The 27,974-nt window shown below is 35.8% G+C and overlaps 2 protein-coding genes across 3 annotated transcripts; one reads left to right on the top strand and one right to left on the bottom strand.

Moving 5' to 3' along the window:
• The first annotated feature begins 344 nt into the window (after nucleotides 1-344).
• On the top strand, nucleotides 345-1,937 carry LOC146898820 (putative glutathione S-transferase parC). Its single transcript, XM_085733104.1, has 2 exons — nucleotides 345-736; nucleotides 1,463-1,937. The coding sequence occupies exons 1-2, from the start codon at nucleotides 413-415 to the stop codon at nucleotides 1,805-1,807; spliced, it is 669 nt and encodes a 222-aa protein (XP_085589230.1). The 5' UTR covers nucleotides 345-412; the 3' UTR covers nucleotides 1,808-1,937.
• LOC146898819 (disease resistance protein RML1A-like) lies at nucleotides 1,912-7,477 on the bottom strand. 2 transcript variants are annotated; one of them, XM_085733102.1, is made up of 5 exons: nucleotides 6,682-7,477; nucleotides 4,977-6,072; nucleotides 4,556-4,852; nucleotides 2,883-4,478; nucleotides 1,912-2,437 (listed from the first exon to the last, which is right to left on the bottom strand). In XM_085733102.1, exons 1-5 carry the CDS (start codon nucleotides 7,170-7,172, stop codon nucleotides 2,399-2,401), a joined length of 3,519 nt encoding a protein of 1,172 aa, XP_085589228.1. In that variant the 5' UTR covers nucleotides 7,173-7,477; the 3' UTR covers nucleotides 1,912-2,398. The 2 variants fall into 2 exon arrangements, with proteins under 2 accessions (XP_085589228.1, XP_085589229.1); XM_085733103.1 differs by having other exon boundaries at nucleotides 1,912-2,433.
• Nucleotides 7,478-27,974: the final 20,497 nt, after the last annotated feature.

Below are 27,974 nucleotides of genomic sequence, written 5' to 3'. Positions count from 1 at the left end.
GAGAGTTTAGATAAAATAGTGAATTTGTGATAGCTTTTTTATACACATAAATAAATGTTTTTTTATTCTCTGTTTTTTTTTGGTACATGCCTCTCTTTTCTCTTTTTGATGTGTAATGTTGGAGTTAACTCTCAATTTATTAGTCTATGCATTTTTTCCGTTTGAAGAGATAAAAACACAAAAGTTTTAAAATAATTAATAGTGGTGGTACCTACTATATTTTTTTATCCATCTCTTACTAAATAACATTGTTCATTTATTTTAAACAAACGGACAGATCTTATATTTATATTAAGCAAATGGCATTGCACATGTTCAATTATTGTAGTGACCACGTATGTCAAATTTTCAACAAGTTTTCCTGAAAGTCTTGTTCATTCCAATTCTCTCAGCTCTGTGATTGCCTTTAACAATGGCAGAGGAGTTGATATTATTGGATGAATGGCTTAGTATGTTTGGTATGAGAGCAAGGATAGCATTGGCTGAAAAAGGGATAAAGTATGAGTACAAGGAAGAAGATCTTGAAAACAAGAGCCAAATGCTTTTGCAAATGAATCCAATTCAAAAGAAGATTCCGGTTCTTATCCATAAGGGAAAACCAATTTCTGATTCCATCATTATTGTTGAGTATATTGATGAGGTTTGGAAGGATACAGTTCCATTTCTACCCTCAGATCCTTATGAGAAAGCTCAAGCAAGATTTTGGGCTGATTTTGTCAACAAGAAGATATGTTTTGTTAGGTACCAAAGTTTTTTGTGTCTCATTCAATGGCTTAACATAATTTTTTTTGTCAAGTAGTCTAGTGGTTAGAGGTCATACAATTTAATTGTGGAGAAGTGAGGTGTTTGGGGTTCGAACCCCGGTCCCTACATATAAAATGCAATATCCCTACCAGCTGAGTTAAGCTCACGGAGATGGCTTAACATATTTTTACCTACCAGTAAATAAATAAAAATATCTAATTTCTTACTTGTTAGCAGTAACTTTTGATATTAAGTAATAATACTTGTATCCAGTTTGGTCTGCTTGATGGACCGGATATGCAAACATCCCGGTGAAACCCGGTGTGACCCGGTCAGGTCGATGGTCCAACCGGTGAACCAATACAGCCCGGACCGAACCGAATCGGTTTGATGCTTTAATGGAAGTTATGAATATTTTTTTTTTTTTATATAGACCGGGTTAATAGTCATGCGGTCTGACCAGTGACCCACTGGTCTGACCACTGACCCAATGACCCAATGCCTTGACCAGGTCAATCACCGGTCCAGGTTTTAAAACATTGCTTGTATCCTTTCCTTCCTAGTGAGATATGAGTATAGGAAACATTCTTGATATTTAATCAATGGATAGATTTATCATTCATCTTATTGGTATCCATATTATTAAAGACTGGGTTGCATCAATGTGCAAAGAGAATATGCTAATTTTTATTCATTTTAATGTATTAAAAAAATGCAGGTTGGTGATGTTGGAGGGAGGATATGGGCTGGAAAGAGAGATGAGATTGAATTGGCAAAGAAGGAGTTGATTGAAGGCTTAAAGGAATTAGAGAATGTGCTTGGAGACCAACCTTATTTTGGTGGTGACACATTTGGGTTTGTTGACATTGCTTTGATCCCTTTTCATAGTTGGTTTTATACTTATGAGAAATTATGCAACATCAAAGTTGAGGAAGAGTGTGAAAAACTGATTGCTTGGGCAAAGAGATGCAAGCAAAGAGAGAGTGTTTCCAAATCTGTTGCTGATGAGAAAGAAGTGTATGAGTTTGTTGTTAACTATAGGAAGAGGTTTGAGTTGGACTGAGAAGACACTTTGGACTCTGAGAAATTCAACTTGTTTGTCTTGTTTTTTTGAAAATGTAAACAAAACAATTTGGTTTTTCCTATTAGTGCTTTGGTCAAATATAGTTATGCAAATAAGTGCTTCAAAACTACTGACACAGTGACACTATTTCTTACATAAATGAAATTTTTCCAAACTAAACATTTATGTGACATAGAGGATATGTCTTGCTAATATTGAGCCACTTACTAGTACAATCTTTGTGAAATACATGAAACATAGATTGAGAGACATCCCCATTGTTGAACCATTAGACAACTCTCCAAGACATATAAGACGCACACAGTCATTGTTGTTTCATCAATTGTGACATGTTGAGTAGAATTTTGATGCATTCCAAAAGCTCTGGTACGATTCACCCCAACATTAACTCCACCATTGTTGTGTTGGTGACCCAAAGAATCAATGGCAACACCAATATCTATCATTGACCATAACATCATGCGACCTCTAGCATTCAAAGCACCTACATTTGTATTCACCCTTCTTGTTGCTACGAAAGACAACATGATGTGGTTGTGACACATGGTGAATCAAGGACAATATCATTATCTACCATTGAGCACTGCATAATGCCTCTTCTAGCTCTAGCTACATCACACATGTTTCACAGGGTTTAATATATAAGAGTAGTTGATTGAATATATAGAGTGATACATTTAGGTGATGAGGGAGGAATTTGGCTCCTCCAAAAGTGAGTGAAGTGTAAAGTAAAAAATTCAAAGGATGTTATTTAAACAACCTCATGATTTGATATTGTATATTTACAATATTCACCTTTAATTTGTTAATTAGTGGTCCATTATACTAACTTTACTCTCTAAAATGAATTCTTCACTTTAGAGGAGCTGAATTCAACAAGGGAGTGTTATTTATACAATATGGGATGGAGGGAGTAGCATTTAACTAAGTCTGCAGTTATGTTTGAGAGAGAAATATAACCTTTTTTGTTACTCTTAGAACAGTTAATAGTATGAAAAAGACTTAATAATTGCAAATATTTTCCTCCAATGTTGAAATGAGTGAAAAATAGTACCTTCTGTTTCTTTGTTTGATGCAATGTATCTTTTTGTTCATCTTCATTCTCAAAACAGCCTTCAACTTGAGTTCCTGTTTCACTTGATTCTAACTCATAAATATCCCTACATCTTTTTGCCTGATTTCCCAACTCCAACTCAAACCCTAATTGTTCAACAAAACTAAGATATTCTGAACCATAGATTTGGCAGATCCCACACTCTTTAATCACCACATTCATCTTATCCTCGGTTTCAACAAAGAATTTAAATGAAAGCTTTGGTTTATAAGCAGTATAGTCGTCATTGGTTCTACTTTTTCCCGTTGTGTTAAACATGTCAAAACAAAAGTTTTCATCATACCATAGGTACACATGATCTGAAACCAATCCTGTAGCAAAAGAGCACATAATTGTGTTTCTGATGTTTTCACCACCTTCCATGTAGCATTCACATCCGATTTTCCAATTGAGATTCTTTTCATTTGGTAATGATTGAGGAAGAATGAGGCAGAAAATGAAACCAAATATGTTGGATTGTGGAGAATGTGAGACTGAAAGTTCGATGGTTATCGATGATTTAGTTGACCGATAGTGAAACCAGTCAGGAACTCTACTTCCAGGGCAAATAACAGTTGGTGGATGATGATAAGACGACGCTGCCTCTGATTTAAAAAAGAAACAAGGGTCACTCTCACTCCCTTCTATTTTTGCTGATACATCAACATAGGCCGCCTCTTTTAGTCTGACTTGGGCATCTAATATAATACCATTGCGGGAGTATTCATTCAATTCCACACAATTTTTGAAGGAAATGAATACCTTGTGCTCTTGTAGTAGTTCATCAATAGCAGGACAGGTGAAAACGGTCTCCAAGGACGTGCAGTTGGTGACATCCAACACTTCAATGGATGGTGGGAGTTCTGGTAGATACTGAATGCTCATGCATTTGCACAATTCAAGAGATTCTAGCTGTGAAAGATGCTTGATGCTTTTAGGAATGTTCTTCACATTGCTTCCACTGAGTGATAAATAATACAATGATGATAACAGACTAATATTATGAGGGAGTTCAGTTAGGTTACAACAGTTGTCGAGACAAAGGTATCCTAAAGAACGCAGGCCATCAAATAGAAGATGCAGATTCGATGTGTCAAGTAGAGTGCAATCAGAAAGTACCAGACGGCCAAGAGATTTCAGGCATGAGAACTCATTTGGAAGATTTCTAAGGCGCACACAGCTACTCAGCTCCAAGTTCATAAGACTACCTAGGTACTTAACTGATGGAGGCAATTCATTGATAGCAGTACATCTTAAATCCAAGTATGTCATTTCTTCAGATGTCACCGAAAATTCCTTGAGACTTGAGCAGCCGTAGAGCTCGAGAATTCTCAGAGAATTTAAAGGGGTATTGCTTAGAAGACTCTTAAGCTTTTTACACCAAACCAGGTTTAAATTGGCAAGTTTTTGGAGAGATAAAATAGATGCGTGAACATGACGCAACCTTACACATCTAGAGAGGTTAACGGTTTGGAGATTCGATGCCATGGAGAAATCTGGAAGCTCTATCAAGTTCTCACAACTGCTGAGATCCATTTCCTTTAAATTGGTAAGATCCTGTAACAAATCAAAGAAACATCAATCACATATTATACCCTGTTTAAATTAAAATTCATATATTTCAAGCCACACACCTGCACTCCTTCCCATAATCTTTTAACGCGGCTGTTTGGCATGTAAAGCTCAACAAGTTTCTCAGGCGAAAAACCTGATGGTAGAGACTTCAAAGGATATGCACTCCAATGGAGGTACCTTAACTTGTTAGAAAATGATTCAAGACCAGCAGGAAGGGAGATACTACATCTCTCACCCGACCGAGAGTAGAATTTGAGAAATCTTAGGTTGATCATCTTCACAAAAATGTCAGAGCTCAAATTCATATCTTTGATTTGGGACACATCTAAGCTAATGCCTTCAATTGCACTGGTTCCCTGATAATTGAAATTTAATTAGAACAATAATAATTGTAAGTAAATGGAACCATATAATCTAACTGATGCTGCTGCATTTCAATACAATTTATGATGGGAAGTTATTAGTGCTTATTTCTCTCACCATGTTATTCTTCAGCACATCATATACTTCTTGGTGATCATACAATCGACTGCGTCTACCAGGATCTTTTGTAGATTCTTGACGAACAATTTCCCGGCCCATTTCTTGTATCAAGGCATGCATTTGTACTTGATTATTATTTGAAAAAGTAATTAGAGCTTTTTCCAAAAGGGTTTCTAAACCAGGAACTGCATAGAAACCACAAGCATCTAGAAGTCTTGTCACATGTTGTCTATCCTTTCCATTCAGAAAGCAGGCAATGTCTAGAAATATTTCTTTCTCTGTATCATCTAACCCATCATAGCTCAGTCTTAAGATATTCTGAATTTCCCTACAGGGAATTTTCTTTAGTTTAGTCATTGTACTTTGCCATATTTCTTTACTCTTATAAGAAAATAATGAGCCTAAAACTTTCAAAGCCAGTGGAATGCCACCTGCATAATTAACCACACTTTCCGATAGCTGCTGATAGCCAATATCTGGGCACACTTTCTTGAAAGCACTTAAACTGAAAAGCTGAAGAGATTCATGAAAGTTTAATGGCTTCACCTCATATATTTCATGAGCTCGTTCAATAAGCGCGTGCTTATCTCTAGCTGTAACAATGACTCTACTCCCCGGTCCCAAGCAGGTATGCGCTCCAACTAGAAAATCTAGTTGCTCTGGAGTTCTAACATCGTCAAGCACAATGAGAACTTTTTTATGACTAAGCCTGCTCTTACTATAGTTGAAACCTATTCTGACTGTGCCAACATGGAAATTTTCATTTTCTTCCAGTAGCATTGTTAGAAGTTTGTTATGCAAAAAATTCAATCCATGCCTATCTGATTCATCTCCTACATTTTCCAAGAAACAACATCCTTCAAATTGAGAAGAGAAATGGTCAAATATAGCTGCAGCAATGGTTGTTTTACCGATGCCGCCCATCCCCCATATTCCAATCATTCCAACTTCTTTTGACCCTATTCTCATGAATGATTCAAGATGTGCATAGTGTTTGTCAATTCCAACAAGACCCTTCGATTCGCTTGGATATTTACAGTGAAGTTTTTGCAAAACGTCTTGGACAATGTCTTCCACGAGTTCTGATTCAAGCCTAAAAAATGGAAGAGGAAGACAATACTTATTCAAGCTGACACAGTTCCAGCAATACCTTCCAGAAACATATATGGTTTTGAATTCAGCCGCGATATTGCTGATTTTAAAGTCTCAGAAATTGCAACAGTAATTTCGAAGACAACTTTTTGAATTTCACCACAAAGTAAATGTTAGCACTGTAATGATATTGCATACACAAAACCAAATTTATTACAGCCTCATTTTCATTCCTTAATTTGTCTGCCAATGAAATGTGCCAAAATTTTACATTTACTTTGTGTGTGATTTTTTAAATTTGATTTTCTATCAGTCTGCACGCAGTCAGTGTTTGTGTGACCGTTAAATGGTGATCAAACACGATTCAGATGTCAAACAGATTTTAATTCAATTAAACTGTCACATAGTTACTAATTGTGTTAATTCAATGACGGCAGAGAATCTCGGATCCGACATTTTTTTTTCTTTCCAGATCTGTAGAATCTTGTACAAGATCTTTACTAGATCTAGTACATACAAGTAAATATGTTCATTAACAAATCGAATTCAATCAATATACAATGCAATAAGTTTGTAAAATAAGAGAGAATAAAAATAATTACAAACATACATGTATTTACGAGAGTCCCATCCAGCCAAACTAGTTGCTTGAGTTAAAGCTTCACGCCAATCATTGACCTTATTAAAGTGGTTGAGATTACACACATGCTTCTCAAAAGCAATCATATAACTACCACTCTGCTTCCGTACGTGGGAAGGATCAACGTTATAGAAAACAGGTACAACAACGATCTGGTTCTGTTTCAAACACTTCATCATGTGTGTAAGCTCGTCTAAGCACCATGTTGAGGATGCAAAGTTTTCCGAGAAAACAACAACAGATACGTAGGAATTTTGTATTTCCTTCATGAATGTTTCTGAGATATTGTCACCTTTTTTAAGGTTGTAGTCGATGTAGGTTTTAACTTTGGTTCGACATAGAGCTGCATGAAGATGGCTTGTGAAGTTGCTGCGTGTATCCTCGCCTCTAAAGCTTATGAACACGTCGTTTTTTTTACTCTCTGAGCAAAAGCTTCCTTCTTTTTCTACTTCTTCTTTCATATTTAACCAGCTTTAAAATTTTCTCAGTTTACAACTGTGGAGAAGAGCAAAGCTCCTTCTTCTTCTTCTTACTCCAATGAGAATATTTCTTCATTCGAAAAGTCAACCACTAAGAAGGGGAAGACTCACCAATAAAAAAACTAATTTATTGATAACAAAAAGTTTAGGTGACGTTATTTAAAAAAAAGAAAAAAGTTTAGGTGACTATAGTATCAAAATCCTTAAGGTAGCAGCTAAAGTTGAATACATGTCTATTTGTCATCTCTTTACTAACCGAAACAATATGCTTCACAAAAGAGAACGTTGATTGAATCAATATGCTTCACAAATTATATATCCTTAAATCAAACCAATTTAATATAAAGGTTAATTTAGTAAATTTCACTCAATTTTTATTTTTTAAAAAATATTCCAAAAATTGTTTTCTAAAGATAAAAATAACCTTGGAATTCAAGTACTCGTAGGACAGATGTTCTACGTGATGTCCTGAATAACAGGTACGACAATATGTGATGTTCAAGACAACAAGTATGACAATGTAGCACAACAAATATTATATAGAAATAAAGTAAAGTGCGATAAAGAAGTGTTGAGTATTTGTATTGGCTGCATTGTTGCTAAAACAAATATCCTTGTACGTGTTGTTGGAACCAATGTTCCAACATGTGTTTAGGTATCCCTGTAAGATGTTGGATACAATGTTCCAACATCCTGGCACAGTTCAGTGTGCCTGGGTTCATGCAAATTTGTACGCGCGCCCTTTATTGTTTAAGGAAACAATATTTCCTTATCTTATTGACCAAGCAACGTGCATATCTTCACAGAATCAGTTGTGAAATATTTCTAAAGTAGTATTTATATTTTAGGAAATATTTGTATTTGTTTTGGACGATCCTAAAGATGTTCCGACATTTTAGGACTTTCCATATTTGTTTCTGAATTCTGTTTTGCAGATTAGCTGAACCGATCTGCTTTGTTCTGAAGCCCAACTAGAATATTTGGCCCGAGCTGCTTCAGTATATAAACAAGACTTCAAGACCTAATTCATCATTCAAGCCGTCATACTAAAAAGTTTAGATTTTTAGGGTTTTGAGTCTACATGTGCTCTACTCTTGTATCATGTTGATGCAAGTTTAGAACCTTTATTGTGACCCTTTCTTGTATCGTCTGTGATACTTGTTTAGGACTGTGTGTGTGAGTTTGATACTCTAGTGTACTACACCAAAGCTTGTAAGCAAGGTGTTAGTTGTTGTGTTTGAAGGTAACTTCACCGTTTGAGTTTGTGTTAAGTGAAGGTGAGAATAACACAAGAAAAGGGGGTTAATTGTGTTAGCTTTTTCTTCGTTTTCTCCTAAGCTGAAAACACTAATCAGAAGCAGATAGAGTTCTACTTCTGAAGTGATGTTCAGGACTAACTTGCAGCGGATAAAAACAGAGAGAGAAAGAAGAAAGACACAAAGCAATTATACAGGTTCCTTCCACAAACCGGAAGTAATCCTGTCCCCCTTGCACTTCCAAGGAGAGTTCACTAAAATGTAATATCTAATTACAACTGCTCACTGCTAAACTTAGCAAAAGACTTCAAACTGCTCAAGCACAACTGCAAGAGACTTCCTATGCTCCTGAACACAATCAAGAGACTTCTAATACTCAAGCACAACTGCAAGAGACTTCTATTCAAACAGAATTACAAAGAAAAATGTTTGAGGTTGAACACTTGATATACAATCAGTGGTGTTCACAATACAAATCAGATACAGACTTTTAAGACTCTAGAATTTCCAAGATATGAAAGTTGTTAAGAAATTCTAAGTGAACTTTTGATTGCAGAACAATTTCAGTAGAGTTTTGACAATTGTAAATTGTTGTTTTGTCCTTGCCAATCTCTAAGTCTTCACTCCTTTATATAGAGGTGTGAAAGAGACGTTGTGAATTGCCAGCACATCAAAATAGAGTCGTTTGAAGCTTTGATTAATCATCAATGATCTTTTGCCTGATGTGGTTATTGTCCTATGAAGGATCTATTTCAAATCCATTTCAATTGTGAAGGAACATCGTTGTAGGCAGAGCTGTTTTTCTTGTCTTGTAGAAGAGAAAAAACATAGTAGTGGAGGTAGTGATTGTACACTTCGTACAATTGTACTTTGTCAACGCTCTTTAAAGAACAAGCATACAATGCCTTCAAATCCTTTCAAAATAGATGTTGCTTCACTTTTCCAATCTTCTGCAATGCTTAGACGAGATTAAATCCATTGAACAACCTTTGAAGCTTTAAGTCTTGCATCTCCTGATGAACTTTAGCTTCTGGTGATCTTCAGCTTCTGATGAGATGCTTCTGATGAACTTGCTTCTGATGACGTCATCACTTCATGAGCACTATACTTCAGGAGCACTTCTCTTCAGATGCTTCAACCTTCCTTTTTGTTGATTCCTTAGCTCTCTTTTGTTCTTTCAGAACCTATTTAAGATATCAAACTTTTGTCTATGGTCCTGTACACTTGAACAAATATTAGCATATCCAATTGACAATTTTTAATACCTTGTTATCATCAAAACTCTCAAAGGGTAATGTTAAACACATTTTGTTCCAACAATCTCCCCATTTTTGATGATGACAAACATTAATTAGTATTTAAAATGTGCAATTGTTGTTAATCTAATTAACAAGTGGACTATAAGGGTTTGAGGTTTGTAAGCTCCCCCTGAGTCTAATAGTACTTGAAGGTGAGGTTTGTAAGCTCCCCCTGAGTTCTATCCATGTTAATTAAATTCATCAATAAAAAATGATATAACACTCAGAATATTCTCACATTAATAGACTAAGAGATAAGAAGACAGTCCTATTAATTTAATTTGATTAAAATTAAATTAATGAGGCTCAGAGCCTATAAATATAATACATCTACTCCCCCTTTTGTCATCAACAAAAAGTATAAAAACTAAAGACAAAAAGAAAGAGATAAGAAAAAGATAGTGAGAAAAATTCTATATATGCACAAAATTCAGTTCAGAAGCAAAAAAAATCATTGATCAGGAGCAGTAATTCAAAAGCATGTAAACATAAATTCAGAAGCAAACAAAAGATACAAACAAAAGATTTAAAAACAAGCTAAGGGTGTGCAATCTAAGGTTGGGCTTGTTTATGAAACATTTCCATCATCTGTTTCATCAACTTGTTTGTTTCTTCAGACTGTTGCTTCATTTCCTTCTTGAAATCTTCATTACTCTTGATCAATTTCTCTTCCCTAACTCTTGCTTCTTCCAGCTTAGCTTATGTAGAAGACTTGTATTCAATCAGAAGTAGCTTCTGCTCAAGAAGTTCTTTCCTTAGGTGCCTGTTTTCAGTTTCCAACTCAGCATTCCTTTGCAGCAAGGCTAGTTCTGTAGAGACTGGATTGACATTCACCTTTAACAACCAGTTGACATTTAACTCTCTTGGGTGTATACCTGCTGGAATGAAATCAGTAACATTTCTTTCCCTTAAGCATAGAGGAGTCTGCACCCAAGTTCTTAGAACTTTTACTTCTTGCAGATTATTATCGACTCCCTTCAGCCAATCTTGAAGCTTTTGTTGAGCAGAGTCTTGAGCATCCATACAAGTTCTATAAAGCTCAGTCAGGACATAGTCTACTCACTCCTTTAATCTCTTCCATTGCTTCTCATAGCAGTCTTTATGAATCAGATTATTCCTAGTTTGAATCAGCTTATTGAGCTCTTGAAATATGTTCTCACACACATCTGCTAAGATAGTAGAATCTAAAAACAGGGTGGGTGGAGATGGGACATTTGTTTTGGCAGGAGCACAAGGTTGAATGGCTAAGTTTGATGATGAAGGTTGGTCATTTGTGGAGATTGAGGTTTGGATATTGCTCTCTGAGGGTTTATCAGGAACATAGTTTACAATCACAATAGAGGAAGAGTTTGATTTCTCAACCTCAACATCGGAAGCTTCTGATGTGATCATAAAATCAGGTTCACTGATTGTTTCAGGAATAGAAAGAGACTCAATATCAACTGAGAGGCTCTGTTCAGGAACAGAGACAGCTGGGCAGGTTGTTGAGGTTATTTGTAGGTTTGGTGCTTGTTGTTGGGGGCTTTCTAAAGTAACTTCATCAGAAGCTACCTTAGAGGCTCTCTGTAGATTAGGCTCAACACCTAGTAGTTCACCAGAATAATGACTGGCCAGATTCTCTAAGACTGATGTTCCTAAAGTTTGGTTGGTTGAAGATGGATGAGATGATGATTCATCGTTAAGGTTTGAAGACTCGGGACCTACATGTTCACCTATGACATCTGCATCAGCAGGAACAAAGCTGAGAGGTTCAATCATGGGTGGTTGGAAAGGATGGTTAGGAGGTAGTCTTTCACAAACCTTATTTCTCATCTCAGACATATTACCTATTCTTTCATCAACACTAGGATACATAGGCTCATAGGGAGTGTTATTAGCAGGATTTTTGTGGAGTTTGGTGGATGGTGAAAGGCCTTTATGAATGGTTGAAAATATTCTGCCTATGGGTACATCATCTAAATCTGAAGAGGTTGAGGAAGTTGAATTGGAGATAGAGGTTGAACTAGATTCTACTACTATAACCTTAGCATTATGTGGAGAATCAGGATTACCTCTTGCATCTTCAGGAGCAGCAGCTTCTGAACCAACAACATCATCCTTCTGAACTTCTTCAGTAGCCTTCTCACCAGCAATCATGAGCAAACTTCCAGCTTCTGAAGTCACCAATTCTTGTACTTCTTCAGTAGCTTTCACAACTTGTTGTACAATAGTACCAGCATTTTCCCTTGTTATGCTTGATGCAGGAACTTCAATCCCCTTTGCAAGTGCAGTAGCATCTTCAGCCTTCTTCTTCTCCAGTTCTCTTGTGACTAGATCAGTAGCAGCTACACTCCGTCTTCATCCTCAGACACATACTCTGCTATCTTTAGCTTCCTGATAGCAGGTTTCTTCTTCTTCTGAGGTAATGATGGTTGCGGAGGTTGAGTTTGAGAAGTGGCAACAGATTTGCCACTTCTAGTTCTTTTGTTCAGGACCCCACCAGCATCTAAGTCCTAAACTTCTTCTTAGATAGTTGGCACAACAGGACCAACTATTTTCTCCTTCTTAGCCTTCTTGGCCTTCTTCTTCTGAGGTTTTTCAAAAGCATCATCTAGATACTCTTCCTTTGTGAGAGCTTTCCTCTGTCTTTTTGCTCTTGGCCACTGGCAAGGCACCACCATACATGGTGTCTGGAACATCACACAGCCTGATTGTCTTGCCAGTATTTTCAAAGTGATCCACAATGTAGTTCATCTGAACATCAAGAGGATCTTGCTTGCAGATTGGAGGAAACCCATCAATTAGAGCAGATACAACATCTGACTCTTTCAGATCTGTGCTAAGCTTCTTAAAAGCTCCCTTCTCTATCAGCTTCATCTTCCTGAGGGTTTGTCCATTGATCACTTTGCCTGTTTCAGTACCAAGCTGATCATCAGTGAATATGTTGAGCTCCTTAAGTACTTTCAGAATTCTTCCTTGATGAAGAATCTCTGAAATTAACCTTCCATAGGGAATCCAACACCTTCTGTTATCCTGGCTTTCCCTGAGCTCTTTGATCATGTGCTTGAAGATATACCTAGGCACATTTGCACTTTCCTTCTTGATGAAGTAATGAAGGAAGACTCTGTGTTCCAAAGAAGGTTGATCTCTACCACCACCTTTTGGTAGGAGATTTTCGTTTTGTATCTTCAGGAGCAGCTTCTTTTCCATTGTCAAGTCACAGTAAGCCCCTTTCTTCCTGCTATTGAACATTGACTTGTTCACAACTTCATTCCAGGGACTATTGTTGCTATTGTCTTTACCATCTGTGAAACTTCCTCTTGATGGTCTTCTGATAACAAATGCAATCACTTCCTGAGAGATGAAGACAGGAATTCCCATGATGCTTGACCTAATTTCTGTAACCGTGAAAGGTTCCAAACCCATTTCTTTTCTTGATTTCCCAGCAAGAGTAGGATCAATCAGAATTTTCTCCATTTCTTCCAACTTAGCAGCTTTTCGGTCGTAAACTTGTGCTCTAACCCATAAGTGCCTCACTAGGTTCTTGTAAGTTGGACCATTCAACATAGTGAAGTAATCCATCAGACCTTGAGCCATGATATGCCAGGGAGATGAAATTTACAGGATTCTCAGTCTGAACGTTGAGTTCCCATTCCTCTAGGGACATAGTTCTTCCTCTGATTTCATACGCAGGAGTTTCTTGAGTAGTTGATTCTGGAACTATTTCTTGCATGTTTGATTATGGAACAGGGATTGAGGATGCCATTGTTGTTAAAGAAAGTTTTTAGGGTTCTAAGGTTTGTTTGGAGAGGATGAGCTGACTTCACAGAGATACAATGAAAAGAGGAAAGTGTAGGTTGTAAAGTGAGTAGTGTGTGATTTGTCTAAGTGTTTTGAGTAAAACGTTTGCAATTCAGAAGGGGACAAACAAACACAACATTAATGACATAGGGGGCACAAGATAGTACATTCAAAGCTTAAAATTATCATTGCCCTCTTACGTTATACACCAATACACATAAGCCACGTCATAGTTTCTCAGAGTAACTGCCAAGTTAGTGGGACAGGTGTTACTAAAAAGTAACTTCCAACGTTTCCACTAACTCTGCTATTCAGGAGCACAAAATCCAACTTCTGGAGTTCAGATGCTAATGTCATCTTCAGAAGCACATTTTCCTCAGAACCTCAATAAAGAGCTTCTGATGGACCATTGCTTCTGAACAGACTTCAGGACCTAACTTCTAGTTCAAAAGCAAGCAAATTTAATCAGACACAAAGTGGATGTTCAAATTTTTCTTTATAAAATCAAATATTTCCACAGTTAAAGGCTTAGTAAATATATCAGCCCATTGATGTTCAGTATCAATGAATTGTATATCTAAAATTCCTTTTTGAACATAGTCTCTAATAAAGTGGTGTTTGATTTCAATATGCTTGGCTCTTGAATGTAGAATAGGATTCTTTGACAAACAAATAGCAGCAGTATTATCACAATAAATGGGAATATTGTTAGCATTAATCTGATAGTCTTCCAACTGATGTTTCATCCAAAGCAGTTGTGTACAACAACTTGCAGCTGAGATGTATTCTGCTTCTGTTGTAGACATAGCAATAGTTGCTTATCTTTTGCTAGCCCAGGATATTAGATTATCATGCAAAAACTGGCAGTTGCCACTGGTTGATTTTCTTTCAAGCCTATCACCAGCATAATCAGCATCACAAAATCCAACCAACTGATAATCTAAGGACTTTCTATAAAGGAGTCCAAGATTAGTTGTTCCTTTCAAATACCTGAAGATTCTCTTAACAGCTGTTAAATGAGATTCTCTAGGATCTGATTGGAATCTTGCACACAAGCATACACTGAATAAAATATCTGGCCTAGATGCAGTGAGGTATAACAAAGAACCAATCATACCTTTATACAGCTTCTGATTCTTTGCTTAAGGTGCAGGTTGGATGCATTGGAGTGTTCATCACTTTACAATCTTCCAGCTTGAACTTCTTCAGAAGCTCCTTATTATACTTTGTTTGATGAACATATACTCAATCTTTGCTTTGATTGATTTGAATTCCAAGGAAGAATTTCAACTCTCCTATCATGCTCATTTCAAATTCATCCTGCATTAACTTAGAAAATTCCTTGCAAAGAGATGCATTAGTGGAACCAAATATTATATCATCAACATATATCTGCACAATAAGAATGTCTTCCTCAAGAGTCCTCCTGAAGAGTGTTGTGTCACCTCTTTTAAAATCATTTTTGATCAAGAAATTATTTAGTCTATCATACCAAGCTCTGGGAGCTTGTTTCAAGCCATATAGTGATTTCTTAAGTTTGTAAACATGGTCAGGATGCTTAAGATCCTCAAAACCAGGAGGTTGCTTGACAAACACTTCTTCTGATATTACTCCATTGATAAATGCACTCTTTACATCCATCTGATATAATATTATGCCATGATTTACTGCATAGGATAGAAGTAACCTGATTGCTTCCAATCTTGCAACTGGAGCAAATGTTTCAGTATAATCAATGCCTTCTTGTTGACTGTAACCTTGTGCAACAAGTCTTGCTTTGTTTCTGACTACTTCACCTTGTTCATTCAACTTATTTCTGAATACCCATTTTGTTCCAATAATGTTCTTCTGTTGAGGTTTGGGTACCAGATCCCACACATTATTCCTTTGAAACTGATTGAACTCTTCTTGCATAGCTAGTATCCATCCATCATTTGAAAGTGCTTCAGCAACTGTGGCAGGTTCAATCACTGATAACTGTAACACCCCGTTTTCCCAGCGTAAAAATTTCATAAATAAATCAGAGTTTTTCAACTTTAAACGGAATGCTACACTTCTTAAAAATTCATAAACTGAATAAATAACAATTTATTCTTCAAAATCATTTAACATAAGTAATTCAAAACTTCGCAGCGGAAATTAGTTCAACAATAAAAATAATCTTTGGCACGCAGGCCTCAACATAAAAATCTCATAAGTCTTGTTCAACATTTATTCATAAAAATCCATAAGTAATACGTAAGGAATAGAAATAGAAGACATAATCCCATCCTGTTACGTATCAGAGCACCTAAGACACACTTGTGAGGAGTCCACTCACGACCGCAACTAATCCTGGTTACCTGCAAGTTACCCATACGAAGAGCAACATTTCCAAGCAGAGGGGTGAGATTTCTCAAACAATAATATTAAGTATATAAATCATATAAAGTACATTCAACAACTTAAACATCTTATAATTCATTAATCATATCTAATAACTCAAACTTCCTTAACTAGTGTCATTATCCTTCCTACATTAGTCATATACTTCATCAAGTAATTTCAATTATTATTCATAAAACATCTTATCTTAAATCATGATCATAAGCATCAATATCTAACACAAAATATAATCGTAAGCATCATCATATAATTCACATAAGTATCATTATCAAAACATAGCATTTATCGAAACAACTTCATAATCAAGTTCATAATCAACTTCATAAACAAACATCATCATTAAATCATAATCATCAAATCACAATCAAACTTCATAATCAAACCTCACTTAAGTCGACAATGCGACTCAACTCGACTATGTAACTCTTAACATCTCAAATCATCTTAGCATCTTGACAACTTAACAACTTGACAATTTGACAACTTCACATCTTAAATCATCTTAAAACTTCTTGATATGCAAATGCATTTGGTACCAATACAGAGCATCAAGCTCCCAACCAACTTATATGAGCGTAAATAGGCTCTTCAGAGCATCAAGCTCCCAACCAACTTATATGAGCGTAAATAGGCTCTTCAGAGCATCAAGCTCCCAACCAATCGTGTGAATGACTAAGCATTCCAGAGCATCAAGCCCCCAACCAACGTATATGAGTATGCAATGGACTCAACTTCCTACAACTTAGACAACTTCATGAACATCTATGACATCCTAACATCTTGATATCTTGACAACATAACATCTTAATAACTTGATGACTTCATAACGACTTGACGACTTAACAACTCTTATCATTTTAACGTCTTAACATCTTAACATTTTGACAACATATGGATCACATAAATAATTCATGTCATATCATAATATAACAATATCAATGATAATAAACAACATCTTAAAACATCATATTCATCAATCATAAACAACTTCATATAACATCGTATTTAAACATCAACAATAATTCACTATGTATCTTTGTAAAAACATATTAAATTATTCACAACATATTTTCATGTCAAACCAAAGCTAATGGAAAGATATCATAAATATCAACAACTTTCATGTTTACAACAAAGATCAATTCAAAACAAAAACATATGAACAAAACGCAAAAACATGAAATAGAGAATGCTGTCACCGTACAATTTTGCTAAGACCTCCCAGTAGTATTTTCATCATAACTCAAAGACCAAACATCATTTTTACGTCAAGCCAAAGCCACTAGAAAGCTAACAAAATTATCTAAAACTTTCATGTTTACGCCTAAGACCAATTATGTACCGATCAATACCAGTTTTCATTTTAAATTTGGAAAAGTTGTGCTGAAAGTCCATAAAAATTCACTGTGACCTACGTGCAATAATTTGACCATAACGCAAGTTCTGTATATCGTTTTGACATGAGACCAACGACATTAGAAAGCTAACATCCATACCTACAACTTTCGTGTTTACACCTAAACCCAGTTCGGAACTTAAACTTGTCAAACTGAGAAAATAAAAACACGTTTTGCACATTGACAGCAAAATCGCAGTTCAGCTGCGATTTCGCTTTGGGGAAATCTTTTCCACTTCGTATTTGATCCAATACTCTCCAAACTTGACCCTAATCATTACCCTATCATTAGAACATTAATTATTCATCAACTTACTGTATGCAAATTCAAAGGGTTCTCAAATCTATTAACAACCTATTACAATTATTAAACCCTAATTCTTAAACTCACCAACATCTCATCCAATTCCTTGGTTCTAACCTCAAAACTACATCCAATAATCATCATATGGGTTATCTAAGGACTGTATACAATTTCTACATCAATTCAACAAGTTTTCATCATCTAATCATCAAATCTCTCTCAAAACCCTAATTCTCAAATTCTCACAAACTTTCCCCAACTTGTTGATGCAATGTAATGATTTAACAACTTAATATTAATGCAAGATAGTCTCACCCTCACCTTAGATTAATTCCTGAATCAGCAGCAGCGTTCTTCTTTCCTAAGGTATTCTCCTCTTCTCTTGACTTTTCTCTTCTCTTCTCTTCTTTCTTGTTCTCCTTTTTTCCAAAAAAAGCGGTTTTAGGGTAAACTCTTTCTAACCTAAGCTTCTCTATTTAGAATACTAAAATATTCTTCCCAAATCTATTTAAGCACAACAACTTACTCTTCTTTCTATTCTAACCCCCAAATCCACTCACACTAATAATCCTCATATTCTAATAAATAATATTTCTCTACTAAATATATAATAATACACCAAATAACAAATATATATCTATAACAATTAACAAATATATTATGCTAGTAAATACCAACATATAACATAACAAAATATCACTCAACAAAATATATTAACTAAATTATAAAAAGACATCTAATCTCAACAAATCATATATCCCTCATATACATCATATAAATATATAAATATATTCTAAAACTAATTAAAATAATTAAATAAAAAGGAGGGTGTTACAATAACAGTCCTATCATAGACTCTTCTTATCTAAAATATGATCTTGTTCTTCTAGGACTTTCTTTGTTTCCAATGATTTGATCCTCAGAATGTGAAGACTTTTACCTGAATGTATTCTTGGATTGATTAGCTTGCTGAGAGCCATCTTGAGCTTCATCAGAAGCAACTTCATCTTGTGCTTCTGGGGTTAGTTCAGCTTCTGGACTATCTTCAGATTCAACAATCTGATCAGGTTCTGGAATGTTTTCAGGAACCTGTATATCTGCAAAACTTTCATCTTGCTTTGGAGTTTCACTTCCAGGCTCTTTGTCATCAAATTTAACGTGCATTGATTCTTCAACACAAAGTGTTTCTGAATTATACACTCTGTATGCCTTTGACCCTTCAGAGTAACCTAAAAAGATTCCTCTTTGGGCCTTGGCATCAAATTTCCTTAGGTAAAGCTTGTTATTTAGACTGTAACAGGTACATCCAAATTGATGAAAGTAAGAGATATTGGGACTTCTTCCCTTAAAGAGTTCATATGTTATTTTCTCCAAGATAGGTTTGATATAGATTATGTTTCGGACATAACATGTTGTATTCACTGCTTCTGCCCAGAAATGTTTAGCCAAATTGTTTTCATGAATCATGGTTCTCGCCATTCTTGCAAAGTTCTATTCTTTCTCTCGACAACCCCATTTTATTGTGGAGTTCTAGGATAAGAGAATTCATGGACATTTCTAAGTTTTTCACAAAATTTTTTAAATGGCTCATTTTCAAATTCTCCACCATGATTACTTCTTACTTTTAAAATCTTCATTTCTTTTTCAGACTGTATTTGAGTGCAGAAGTTACTGAATACATCATAAGCATTATCCTTACTTTTCAGAAATTTCACCCAAGTCCATCTGCTGTAATCATCAACAATAACTAATCCATATTTACTTCCATATAAGGATGTAGTGCTAACTGGTCCAAATAGATCAATATGAAGTAATTATAATGGTCTAGAGGTTGATACAATGTTTTTTGTTTTAAAAGATGATTTTACAATCTTCCCTTTCTGGCATGCACCACAAAGTGCATCTGAATGATAGTCAATATCTGGTAGGCCTTTGACAAGTTGTAACTTACTAAGCTTAGAGATTAATCTCCAGTTAGCATGTCCCAACCTTTTGTGCCACATCCATTTCTTATCATTCACTGACATAAGACAAATTACCTTCTGGTCAACCAGTTCAGAGAAGTTAATTTTATAGACATTCTCCATCCTCTTTCCCTTGAATACTATGGACTTGTTATCTTTGTTGATTACTGTGTAGTTGGTCTTTTCAAACATCACATCATAACCATTATCATAAAACTGACTGATACTCAAAAGGTTATGTTCAAGACCATCTACCAACCACACATTATTAATTGAGATAGAGGAGTTACCAATAGTTCATGTACCAATGATCTTGACAGACTGGTTGCCTCCAAACTTCACATTTCCTCCTTCTTTCATTGTGAGGGTGAGGAACACAGACTTCTCTCCTGTCATATGCCTTGAGCAACTGCTGTCTAGGTACCATGATTTTTGCTTTTCCTTTGCTCTTAGACATATCTCACTTTCATCTTCAGAGTCTGAGTCAGGTTCTGCTTCTGAAGTCACTGTAGCCACTAACCCCATAGCTACATTTGCTTCATCTCCAGCTTCTTCCTTTTCAGACCCATATTCACTATCTAAATCTTCCCAGGTTGCCATTAAACTCTTCTTAATCTGCTTTCAGAATTTCCTTGAGTTGAAGCTTGATTTCTTTGACTTATCCTTTGATTTCTCCTTCTGAAGATCAGGGCAATCAGCAATGAAATGTCCAGGCTTCTTACAGTTGAAGCAACCTTTCTGATCTTCTTTCTTGGAGCTCTTGTAACCACCTCTCTTACTCAGAAACTTCCTGTTCTTCCGTGCCAGATACTCAAGCTTGTTGGAGAGCGTAGCCATCTTCTCAGTAGGATCTTCATCAGAGTCTCCATCAGGTGACTCTTCTTTAGGTTCAATAATTTTAAGAGCTTTTGATGACTTCCCTTTAGATTGTAGAGCAATAGATTTACTCTTCTTAACAGGCTCATGTTCATTTAGACTTATCTCATGAGCCTTGAGAGAGCTGACAAGATCTTCAGCACTTAACGTGTTTAAATCTTTAGCTTCCTCAATAGCAGTAACCTTAAGTCTCCATCTAGCAGGCAAGCTTCTTAGTATCTTGCTAACATGATCAGAAGCAATATAACTCTTCTTCAGTATTTGTAATCCAGAGACTAGGGTTTGAAACCTTGAGTACATTTCCTCAATAGTTTCATCATCCTTCATCTTGAATAACTCATACTGATAAACAAGTATAAGGGCTTTTGCTTCTCTGACTTTCTTGCTGCCTTCATAGTTTGCACAAAGAGAAGCAAACATTGCCTTAGCAGTGGATTTGTCACTCATCTTCATATATGTTTTAGGTATAGCAATGACAAGTGCTCCTTTGATAGTATGATGCTTCTTGTAGAGTTTTTTTTAAGCAGGAGTATGTTTCTTTCTATCAATAGCAGTTCCTTCTTCATAAAGGACCAAGTCACCAACACCATCTTCAAGTATGTCCCATAGTTCTTCATCTAAACCCATGACATAGCTGTAGAAGTTGGTTTTCCACCAAGAGAATTCTTCAGGATCTCCATTGAACTTAGGAACTTTTCCAGAGTCAGATTTCTCGTTGTCACCGTAATCATATGGAACAACATTGTTGTTCCCAAATATAGAACCGGAGCCTTCATCAAACATGTTTTTCTCAGATCTTTTTCTGTTACACTGTTAAGTGTTAAGACAACAGACCAAAGCTCTAGATACCAATTAAAGGTGAGAAAAACACAAGAAGGGGGGTTGAATTGTGTTAGCTTTTTCTTCATTTTCTCCTAATTTGAAAACACTGATCAGAAGCAGATAGAGTTCTACTTCTGAAGTGATGTTCAGGACTAACTTGCAGCAGATAAAAACAGAGAGAGAAAGAAGAAAGACACAAAGCAATTATACATGTTCCTTCCACAAACCGAAAGTAGTCATGTCCCCCTTGCACTTCCAAGGAGAGGTTACTAAAATGTAATATCTGATTACAACTGCTCACTGCTAAACTTAGCAAGAGACTTCAAACTGCTCAAGCACAGCTGCAAGAGACTTCCTATGCTCCCGAACATAATCAAGAGACTTCTAATGCTCAAGCACAACTGCAAGAGACTTCTATTAAAACAGAATTACAAAGAAAAATGTTTGAGGTTGAAAACTTGATATACAATCAGTGGTGTTCACAATACAAATCAGATACAGACTCTTAAAACTCTAGAATTTCTAAGATATGAAAGTTGTTAAGAAATTCTAAGTGAACTTTTGATTGCAGGACAATTTCAACCGAGTTTTGGCACTTGTAAATTTGTGTTTTCTCCGTGCCAATCTCTAAGTCTTCACTCCTTTATATAGAGGTGTGAAAGAGACGATGTAAATTGCCAGCACATCAAAATAGAGTCGTTTGAAGCTTTGACCAATCACCAATGATCTTTTGCCTAATATGGTTATTGTCGTATGAAGGATCAATTTCAAATCCATTCCAATTGTGAAGGAACATCGTTGTAGGCAGAGCCGTTTTTCTTGTCTTGTAGCAGAGACAAAAATAGAGTAGTGGAGGAAGCGGTTGTACACTTCGTACAATTGTACTTTGTCAACGCTCTTTAAAGAACAAGCATCCAATGCCTTCAAATCCTTTCAAAATAGTCGTTGCATCACTTTTCCAATCTTCTGCAATGCTTAGACGAGATTAAATCCATTGAACAACCTTTGAAGCTTTAAGTCTTGCATCTCCTGATGAACTTCAGCTTCTGGTGATCTTCAACTTCTGATGAGATGCTTCTGATGAACTTGCTTCTGATGACGTCATCACTTCAGGAGCACTATACTTCAAGAGCACTTCTCTTCAGATGCTTCAAGCTTCCTTTTTGTTGATTCCTTAGCTCTCTTTTGCTCTTTCAGAACCTATTTAAGATGTCAAATTTTTGTCTATAATCCTGTACACTTGAACAAATATTAGCATATCCAATTGACAATTTTTAATACCTTGTTATCATCAAAACTCTCAAAGGGTAATGTTGAACAAATTTTGTTCCAACAATCTCCCCCTTTTTGATGATGATAAACATTAGTATTTAAAATGTGCAATTGTTGTTAATCTAATTAACAAGTGGACTATAAGGGTTTAAGGTTTGTAAGCTCCCCCTGAGTCTAATAGTACTTTAAGGTGAGGTCTGTAAGCTCCCCCTGAGTTCTATCCATGTTAATTAAATTCATCAATAAAAAACGATATAACACTCAGAATATTCTCACATTAATAGACTAAGAGATAAGAAGACGGTCCTTTTAATTTAACTTGATTAAAATTAAATTAATGGGGCTCAGAGCCTATAAATACTATACATCTACTCCCCCTTTTGTCATCAACAAAAATTATAAAAATTAAAGACAAAAAGAAAGAGATAAGAAAAAGATAGTGAGAAAAATTCTATATATGCACAAAATTCAGTTCAGAAGCAAAAAAAAAAAACATTGATCAGGAGCAGTAATTCAGAAGCATGTAAACATAAATTCAGAAGCAAACAAAAGATTGAAAAACAAGCTAAGGGTGTGCAATCTAAGGTTGGGCTTTTTTCTGAAACATTTCCATCATCTGTTTCATCAACTTGTTTGTTTCTTCAGACTGTTGCTTCATTTCCTTCTTGAAATCTTCATTACTCTTGACAAATTTCTCTTCCCTAACTCTTGCTTCTTCCAGCTTAGCTTCTGTAGAAGACTTGTATTCAATCAGAAGTAGCTTCTGCTCAAGAAGTTCTTTCCTTAGCTGCCTGTTTTTAGTTTCCAACTCAGCATTCCTTTGCAGCAAGGCTAGTTCTGTAGAGACTGGATTGACATTCACCTTTGACAACCAGTTGACATTTAACTCTCTTGGGTGTATACCTGCTGGAATGAAATCAGTAGCATTTCTTTCCCTTAAGCATAGAGGAGTCTGCACCCAAGTTCTTAGAACTTTTACCTCTTGCAGATTATTATCTACTCCCTTCATCCAATCTTGAAGCTTTTGTTGAGCAGAGTCTTGAGCATCCATACAAGTTCTCTAAAGCTCAGTCAGGACATAGTCTACTCTCTCCTTTAATCTCGTACATTGCTTCTCATAGTTTTCTTTATGAATCAGATCATTCCTAGCTTGAATCAGCTTGTTGAGCTCCTGAAATATGTTCTCACACACATCTGCCAGATATTGCAAATTCTTTTAAGTCTCTTGGAGAGAAAATTTCTGTTGAAAAACTTGTTAGAAAAATTCTCAGATCTCTACCTAAGAGGTTTGACATGAAAGTTACTGCTATTGAGGAGGCTCAGGATATCTCGAGTTTGAAAGTTGATGAATTGATAGGGTCATTGCAAAATTTTAAAATAACTGTCAATAGGAAGATTGATAAGAAGGGCAAGGGGATTGCTTTTGCATCTAGTGTCGATTCTGATGAGACACAAGGAACTCATGAAGGTGATGGAGATATGTCAGAGTCACTAGCACTACTTGGGAGACAGTTCAAGAAGATCTTCAAGCAGTTTGACAGAAGGTATAGGTCAAATGGTCAGAACATCAGACCCAACATTGACAGTCAACCTAATAACAAAGATGGCAAGGTCTGATGATAAGAATTCTCAATACAAAGGAGTACAATGTCATCAATGTGAAGGTTATGGTCACATTAGAACATAATGTGCTACTTATCTTAAAAAACAAAAGAAAGGTTAAACTGTTTCCTGGTCTGATGATGATGAATCTGAAGGAGATGGAGAGAGAGAGAGAGAGAGAGAGAGAGAGAGAGAGAGAGAGAGAGAGAGAGAATCCACCAAACATGTTGCTGCATTAGATAGTAAAGTCTTGTTTGATACTGAATCAGATGATAAAGATCTGGCTTATGATGAGCTAGTTGTGTCTCACATAAAACTGAGTAGCAGAAACACTGACATCTGCAAACAACTTGAGGAACATAAAAATATCACCAATCAATTGGAGGAGAAAGGGTCAGTCATCAAGCAAAAATCACTGAACTTAATAATAAGGTAAATCTGCTGAACTCTCAATTTAGTCATGTTATGAAGCAAGTAAATTTGATGTCCACTGCAACAAATAATTCAACCTTAAGTGAATGTATCATGTCTCATCCTGAGAAAGGAGATGCATGTTCTAATGAGAGGTGTTAAAACTAAGGAAAGTTGCTACTCATAGACATCACAAAGAAAAGGTCAGACTACTAATCTAACTGGAATGTTGAGTACAATGTTGGAACATCAAGTAACTCCTAAGGAACATGGTATTCTGCACCTTGATAGTATAAACAATGAGAGAGGTGATGTGTTAATTGTTTTATCTTGGTTTTTCGGGTGTCAAACATTGATTACGTTTGAACCTTGTTGATATCTTATTTTTTCTTGGGAAGGGAAAAAATAAGCAAAACCCTTGAGAATCGAGGTCCGGGAGTTGTTTTCGCTACGGGAAGGTGTTAGGCACCCATAACGACTATAGTATCCTATAGGAACCGTCTTTACTTTCTACGCGTGCGCTTTATTTTTAAATGCTATTTCGAAAGTGTTATTTACACCTAAAGGTTTACTAAGTGAAGAATTGGGGGGAGAAGAAGATGTTTGAATTTTTATTTTATTTGAATTGAAGGAATATTGGTTCCTTGCCTACGTACCCTTTTAAGGGATCAAATCCACCGTAGTTCTCTTCCACAAAAAATGTTTTTGTTTTTGTTGGTTGATTTTAAATTTGAAAAATGGAATTTTGAAGAATAAGAGAGAGAGGCCTCAAGGGCATAAGATTTGGAAAATGTGAGGTGGGATTAGTTATTCTGCAAAAGAGTCTAAGTATGATTAAAATTCATTAAGGTTTTTGTTTAAGAAAATAAAAGGAAAATCAATGGGATTTTGATCCCAAAGTTTATTTAGAAAATTATTTGAGTGACGTTGTTCATATTTTTTGGAAAAGAGAATTTTTCTAAGTACCGCGACTCCTAAGCATACATCTAAACATACATTCCCTAAACATACATCTAAAGTATCCATGTGATGTGTGTGCATGTGTCGGTGCTTGTGTCGGTGTACATCATTAGAGTCCATTGTCTTTTACATATGCCCTAGTTTACATTCTATGGTCTTGCAAGGAATTAAAAGCATAAGGTAAAATACAAGAATTCCTAGGTTTTACTCTCTAAATTTTGCATGAATTTTAAAGTGTAAGAAAGATAAAGACCAAGAATATAAGATGGAGGATGAGATGCCTTATGGAGTGCATGAAACATGAAGTAAAGTGGTCAGTAGCATAGGGTATCATAGAATGGAAATTATAAGCAAAAGAAACACTAAAAAAACTTGACAAAAAAAGATAAAATTCTTAACCTAAAAGTGGTAAAGATATGCCTAAAGTTTATCATAACATCAAAGCAAGTATATGACCTATAATTCTCACACCATGACAATCTCCTAAAGGCTTTATTACAATCAATAATGTGAGGATTATAAGAACACATTCAAGTTAAGAATTATGATATGCTTAAACATATTTGGCACTTTATTTTAACAAACCAATATTAACATGACTTGTAAAACAAGTAAATACATACAATATATTCACATGCAGTAAAAACACCTCAAAACAGCAAGAAATCCATTGCAAATTCACACTTCACAAATCAATATCATGCATCATGATTAGGGATCAAGAACATGCACCTTTCACAAATTTTTAATGTAAAATATCACAAAATAAGCAAGAAAAGTATCACATTGTTTTTTATCAATTTTTCTAATATGCAAAATCATCACAAAAATATCACAAAACTAACAAGAAATATATATGAAATTCTTTTTAGAATTTTAAAGGATTTTTAGACTCAAACACATGCAAAACTTCACAAATTTTAACAAAAAGTACTAAACAATTAACAAGAAAATATCACACATATTTTTAATCAAGATTTATTATGTAAAACAGATCAAGAATTACAAAAAATACAAAACAAAAAAAACAACTAGGAAGATTTTTAGGAAGTTTAACAAAGTTTTCAAGTGAAACAGTGGTGTAAACAATAACATGCAGTGTTAAAATAGCAAAAAAAAAAAAGGTAAAACGAAATCCAGTACAGAAAACAGGCCCAAGCCCACACACATATGGATCCTGGATCATCAGGGAACTTGTGGAACGTAGGATTGATCCAGGAACACTAACCCTAGATCTAACGGTGGAGATTCAAAGCCCAGGGGTGAACCAGACTGGTTCAAACGAACCGGTCTGGTTCATGCACCTATATAAGTGCAACAGACCGGTCTAAGGTCATTTGCACTCTTCATTCTCTCTCTTCTCTCAAATCTAGTGAGAGAAGCTCTCACTTCTCTCTAAGATTCCGTCGTCTTCTCCGGCGGACTTGACCACCGCCGGTGAAGATTCCGGTGACGGAACCCTAATCCTCTCCGATCTACATGGATCTAAGCCCTAAACTAACCTATTTCTCATTCTGATTTCAAATACGAGCTTAGATTTGAGAAATAAACGGTGGAACTCTGTAGATCTACGTTTGATGTTTCGGTTTCGAATCTTTTTCAATCTTTTTCAACTTTTTTCGAAAGAACGTGTTCTGGAATTTGTTGATCTACTTCGTTTCACCGTTTATTTTTGTTTATAAGCCTTCGATGAAGATTTGAAATAGAAACGAGGAGGTTTTTATGAGTTTACCTGTTGGAAACTGGAGATTCGAACCAAAAGAAAGGTGAGAAGGATGTTGAAGCTTCTTCTTCGTCTCTGATGAATATTTTGATTCAAACTTCGAAAATAAATCGAAGTTTCTTCGTCTTCTCACTCTTCGTCTTTTTCTGGTGCTTTATTCTCCTTCGTTTCCACTTCGATCCTCTTCTTCTCTTCCTAAATCCTTCGTGATCGCATTGGATTCGTCACTATTGGTGATGAATCTACGCCAGAATTGCGAAGGTGCAAATTCTATGATGAAGATTCCTCAGAGAATCTCTGAGAATTTGTAAATTCGAACTGATTTTGTGAAATACTTGTTGAATTGATTTTTGCGTGATGAAATTGATACGAATTTTGTGATGAATTGAGGTGGATTTTGGTTCTGGACGGTTAGGGTTTAAAATTTAGGGATGAAGTTCTTCATGAACTTCATCGTGTTCTTGGGGATTTTCTGGGTTTGATTTGTTTGATTCTGGAGAGAGAAATGGAAAGGTGTTTATGTGAGTTGGCAATTGGTGATTGATTCGCCCCTGTGCATTGATGAGTTGGCCTCTATTTATAGGCCAGGTGTGATATTCTGAACCAATGAGCTTGTGACACCTGTACTGGACTTTGTTTGATTCGAACTTGGACCAATTTGGACTTTAGGGACCTTTCTGCAATTTCTGGAAATTGAGGGACTGACCTGCAAAATTGATAAGAGGACAAAAACAA

This window comes from Medicago sativa, chromosome 8 (assembly GCF_051527215.1).
Source record: "Medicago sativa cultivar Bolivia chromosome 8, Bolivia_mono, whole genome shotgun sequence".
Classification (NCBI taxonomy): Eukaryota; Viridiplantae; Streptophyta; class Magnoliopsida; order Fabales; family Fabaceae; genus Medicago; species Medicago sativa.
Note: the sequence above shows the minus strand (reverse complement) of the source record. Positions and strands in the feature narration are given on the sequence as shown.

Coding starts and splice junctions, on each gene's coding strand:
- LOC146898819 (XM_085733102.1), bottom strand. CDS start 7,172: ATGAAAGAAGAAGTAGAAAAAGAAGGAAGCTTTTGCTCAGAGAGTAAA. Junction 4,479..4,555: donor GATTATGGGAAGGAGTGCAG/GTGTGTGGCTTG, acceptor GATTTGTTACAG/GATCTTACCAATTTAAAGGA. Junction 2,438..2,882: donor ATCAAACAAAGAAACAGAAG/GTACTATTTTTC, acceptor TGTGTGATGTAG/CTAGAGCTAGAAGAGGCATT.
- LOC146898820 (XM_085733104.1), top strand. CDS start 413: ATGGCAGAGGAGTTGATATTATTGGATGAATGGCTTAGTATGTTTGGT. Junction 737..1,462: donor TCAACAAGAAGATATGTTTT/GTTAGGTACCAA, acceptor AAAAAAATGCAG/GTTGGTGATGTTGGAGGGAG.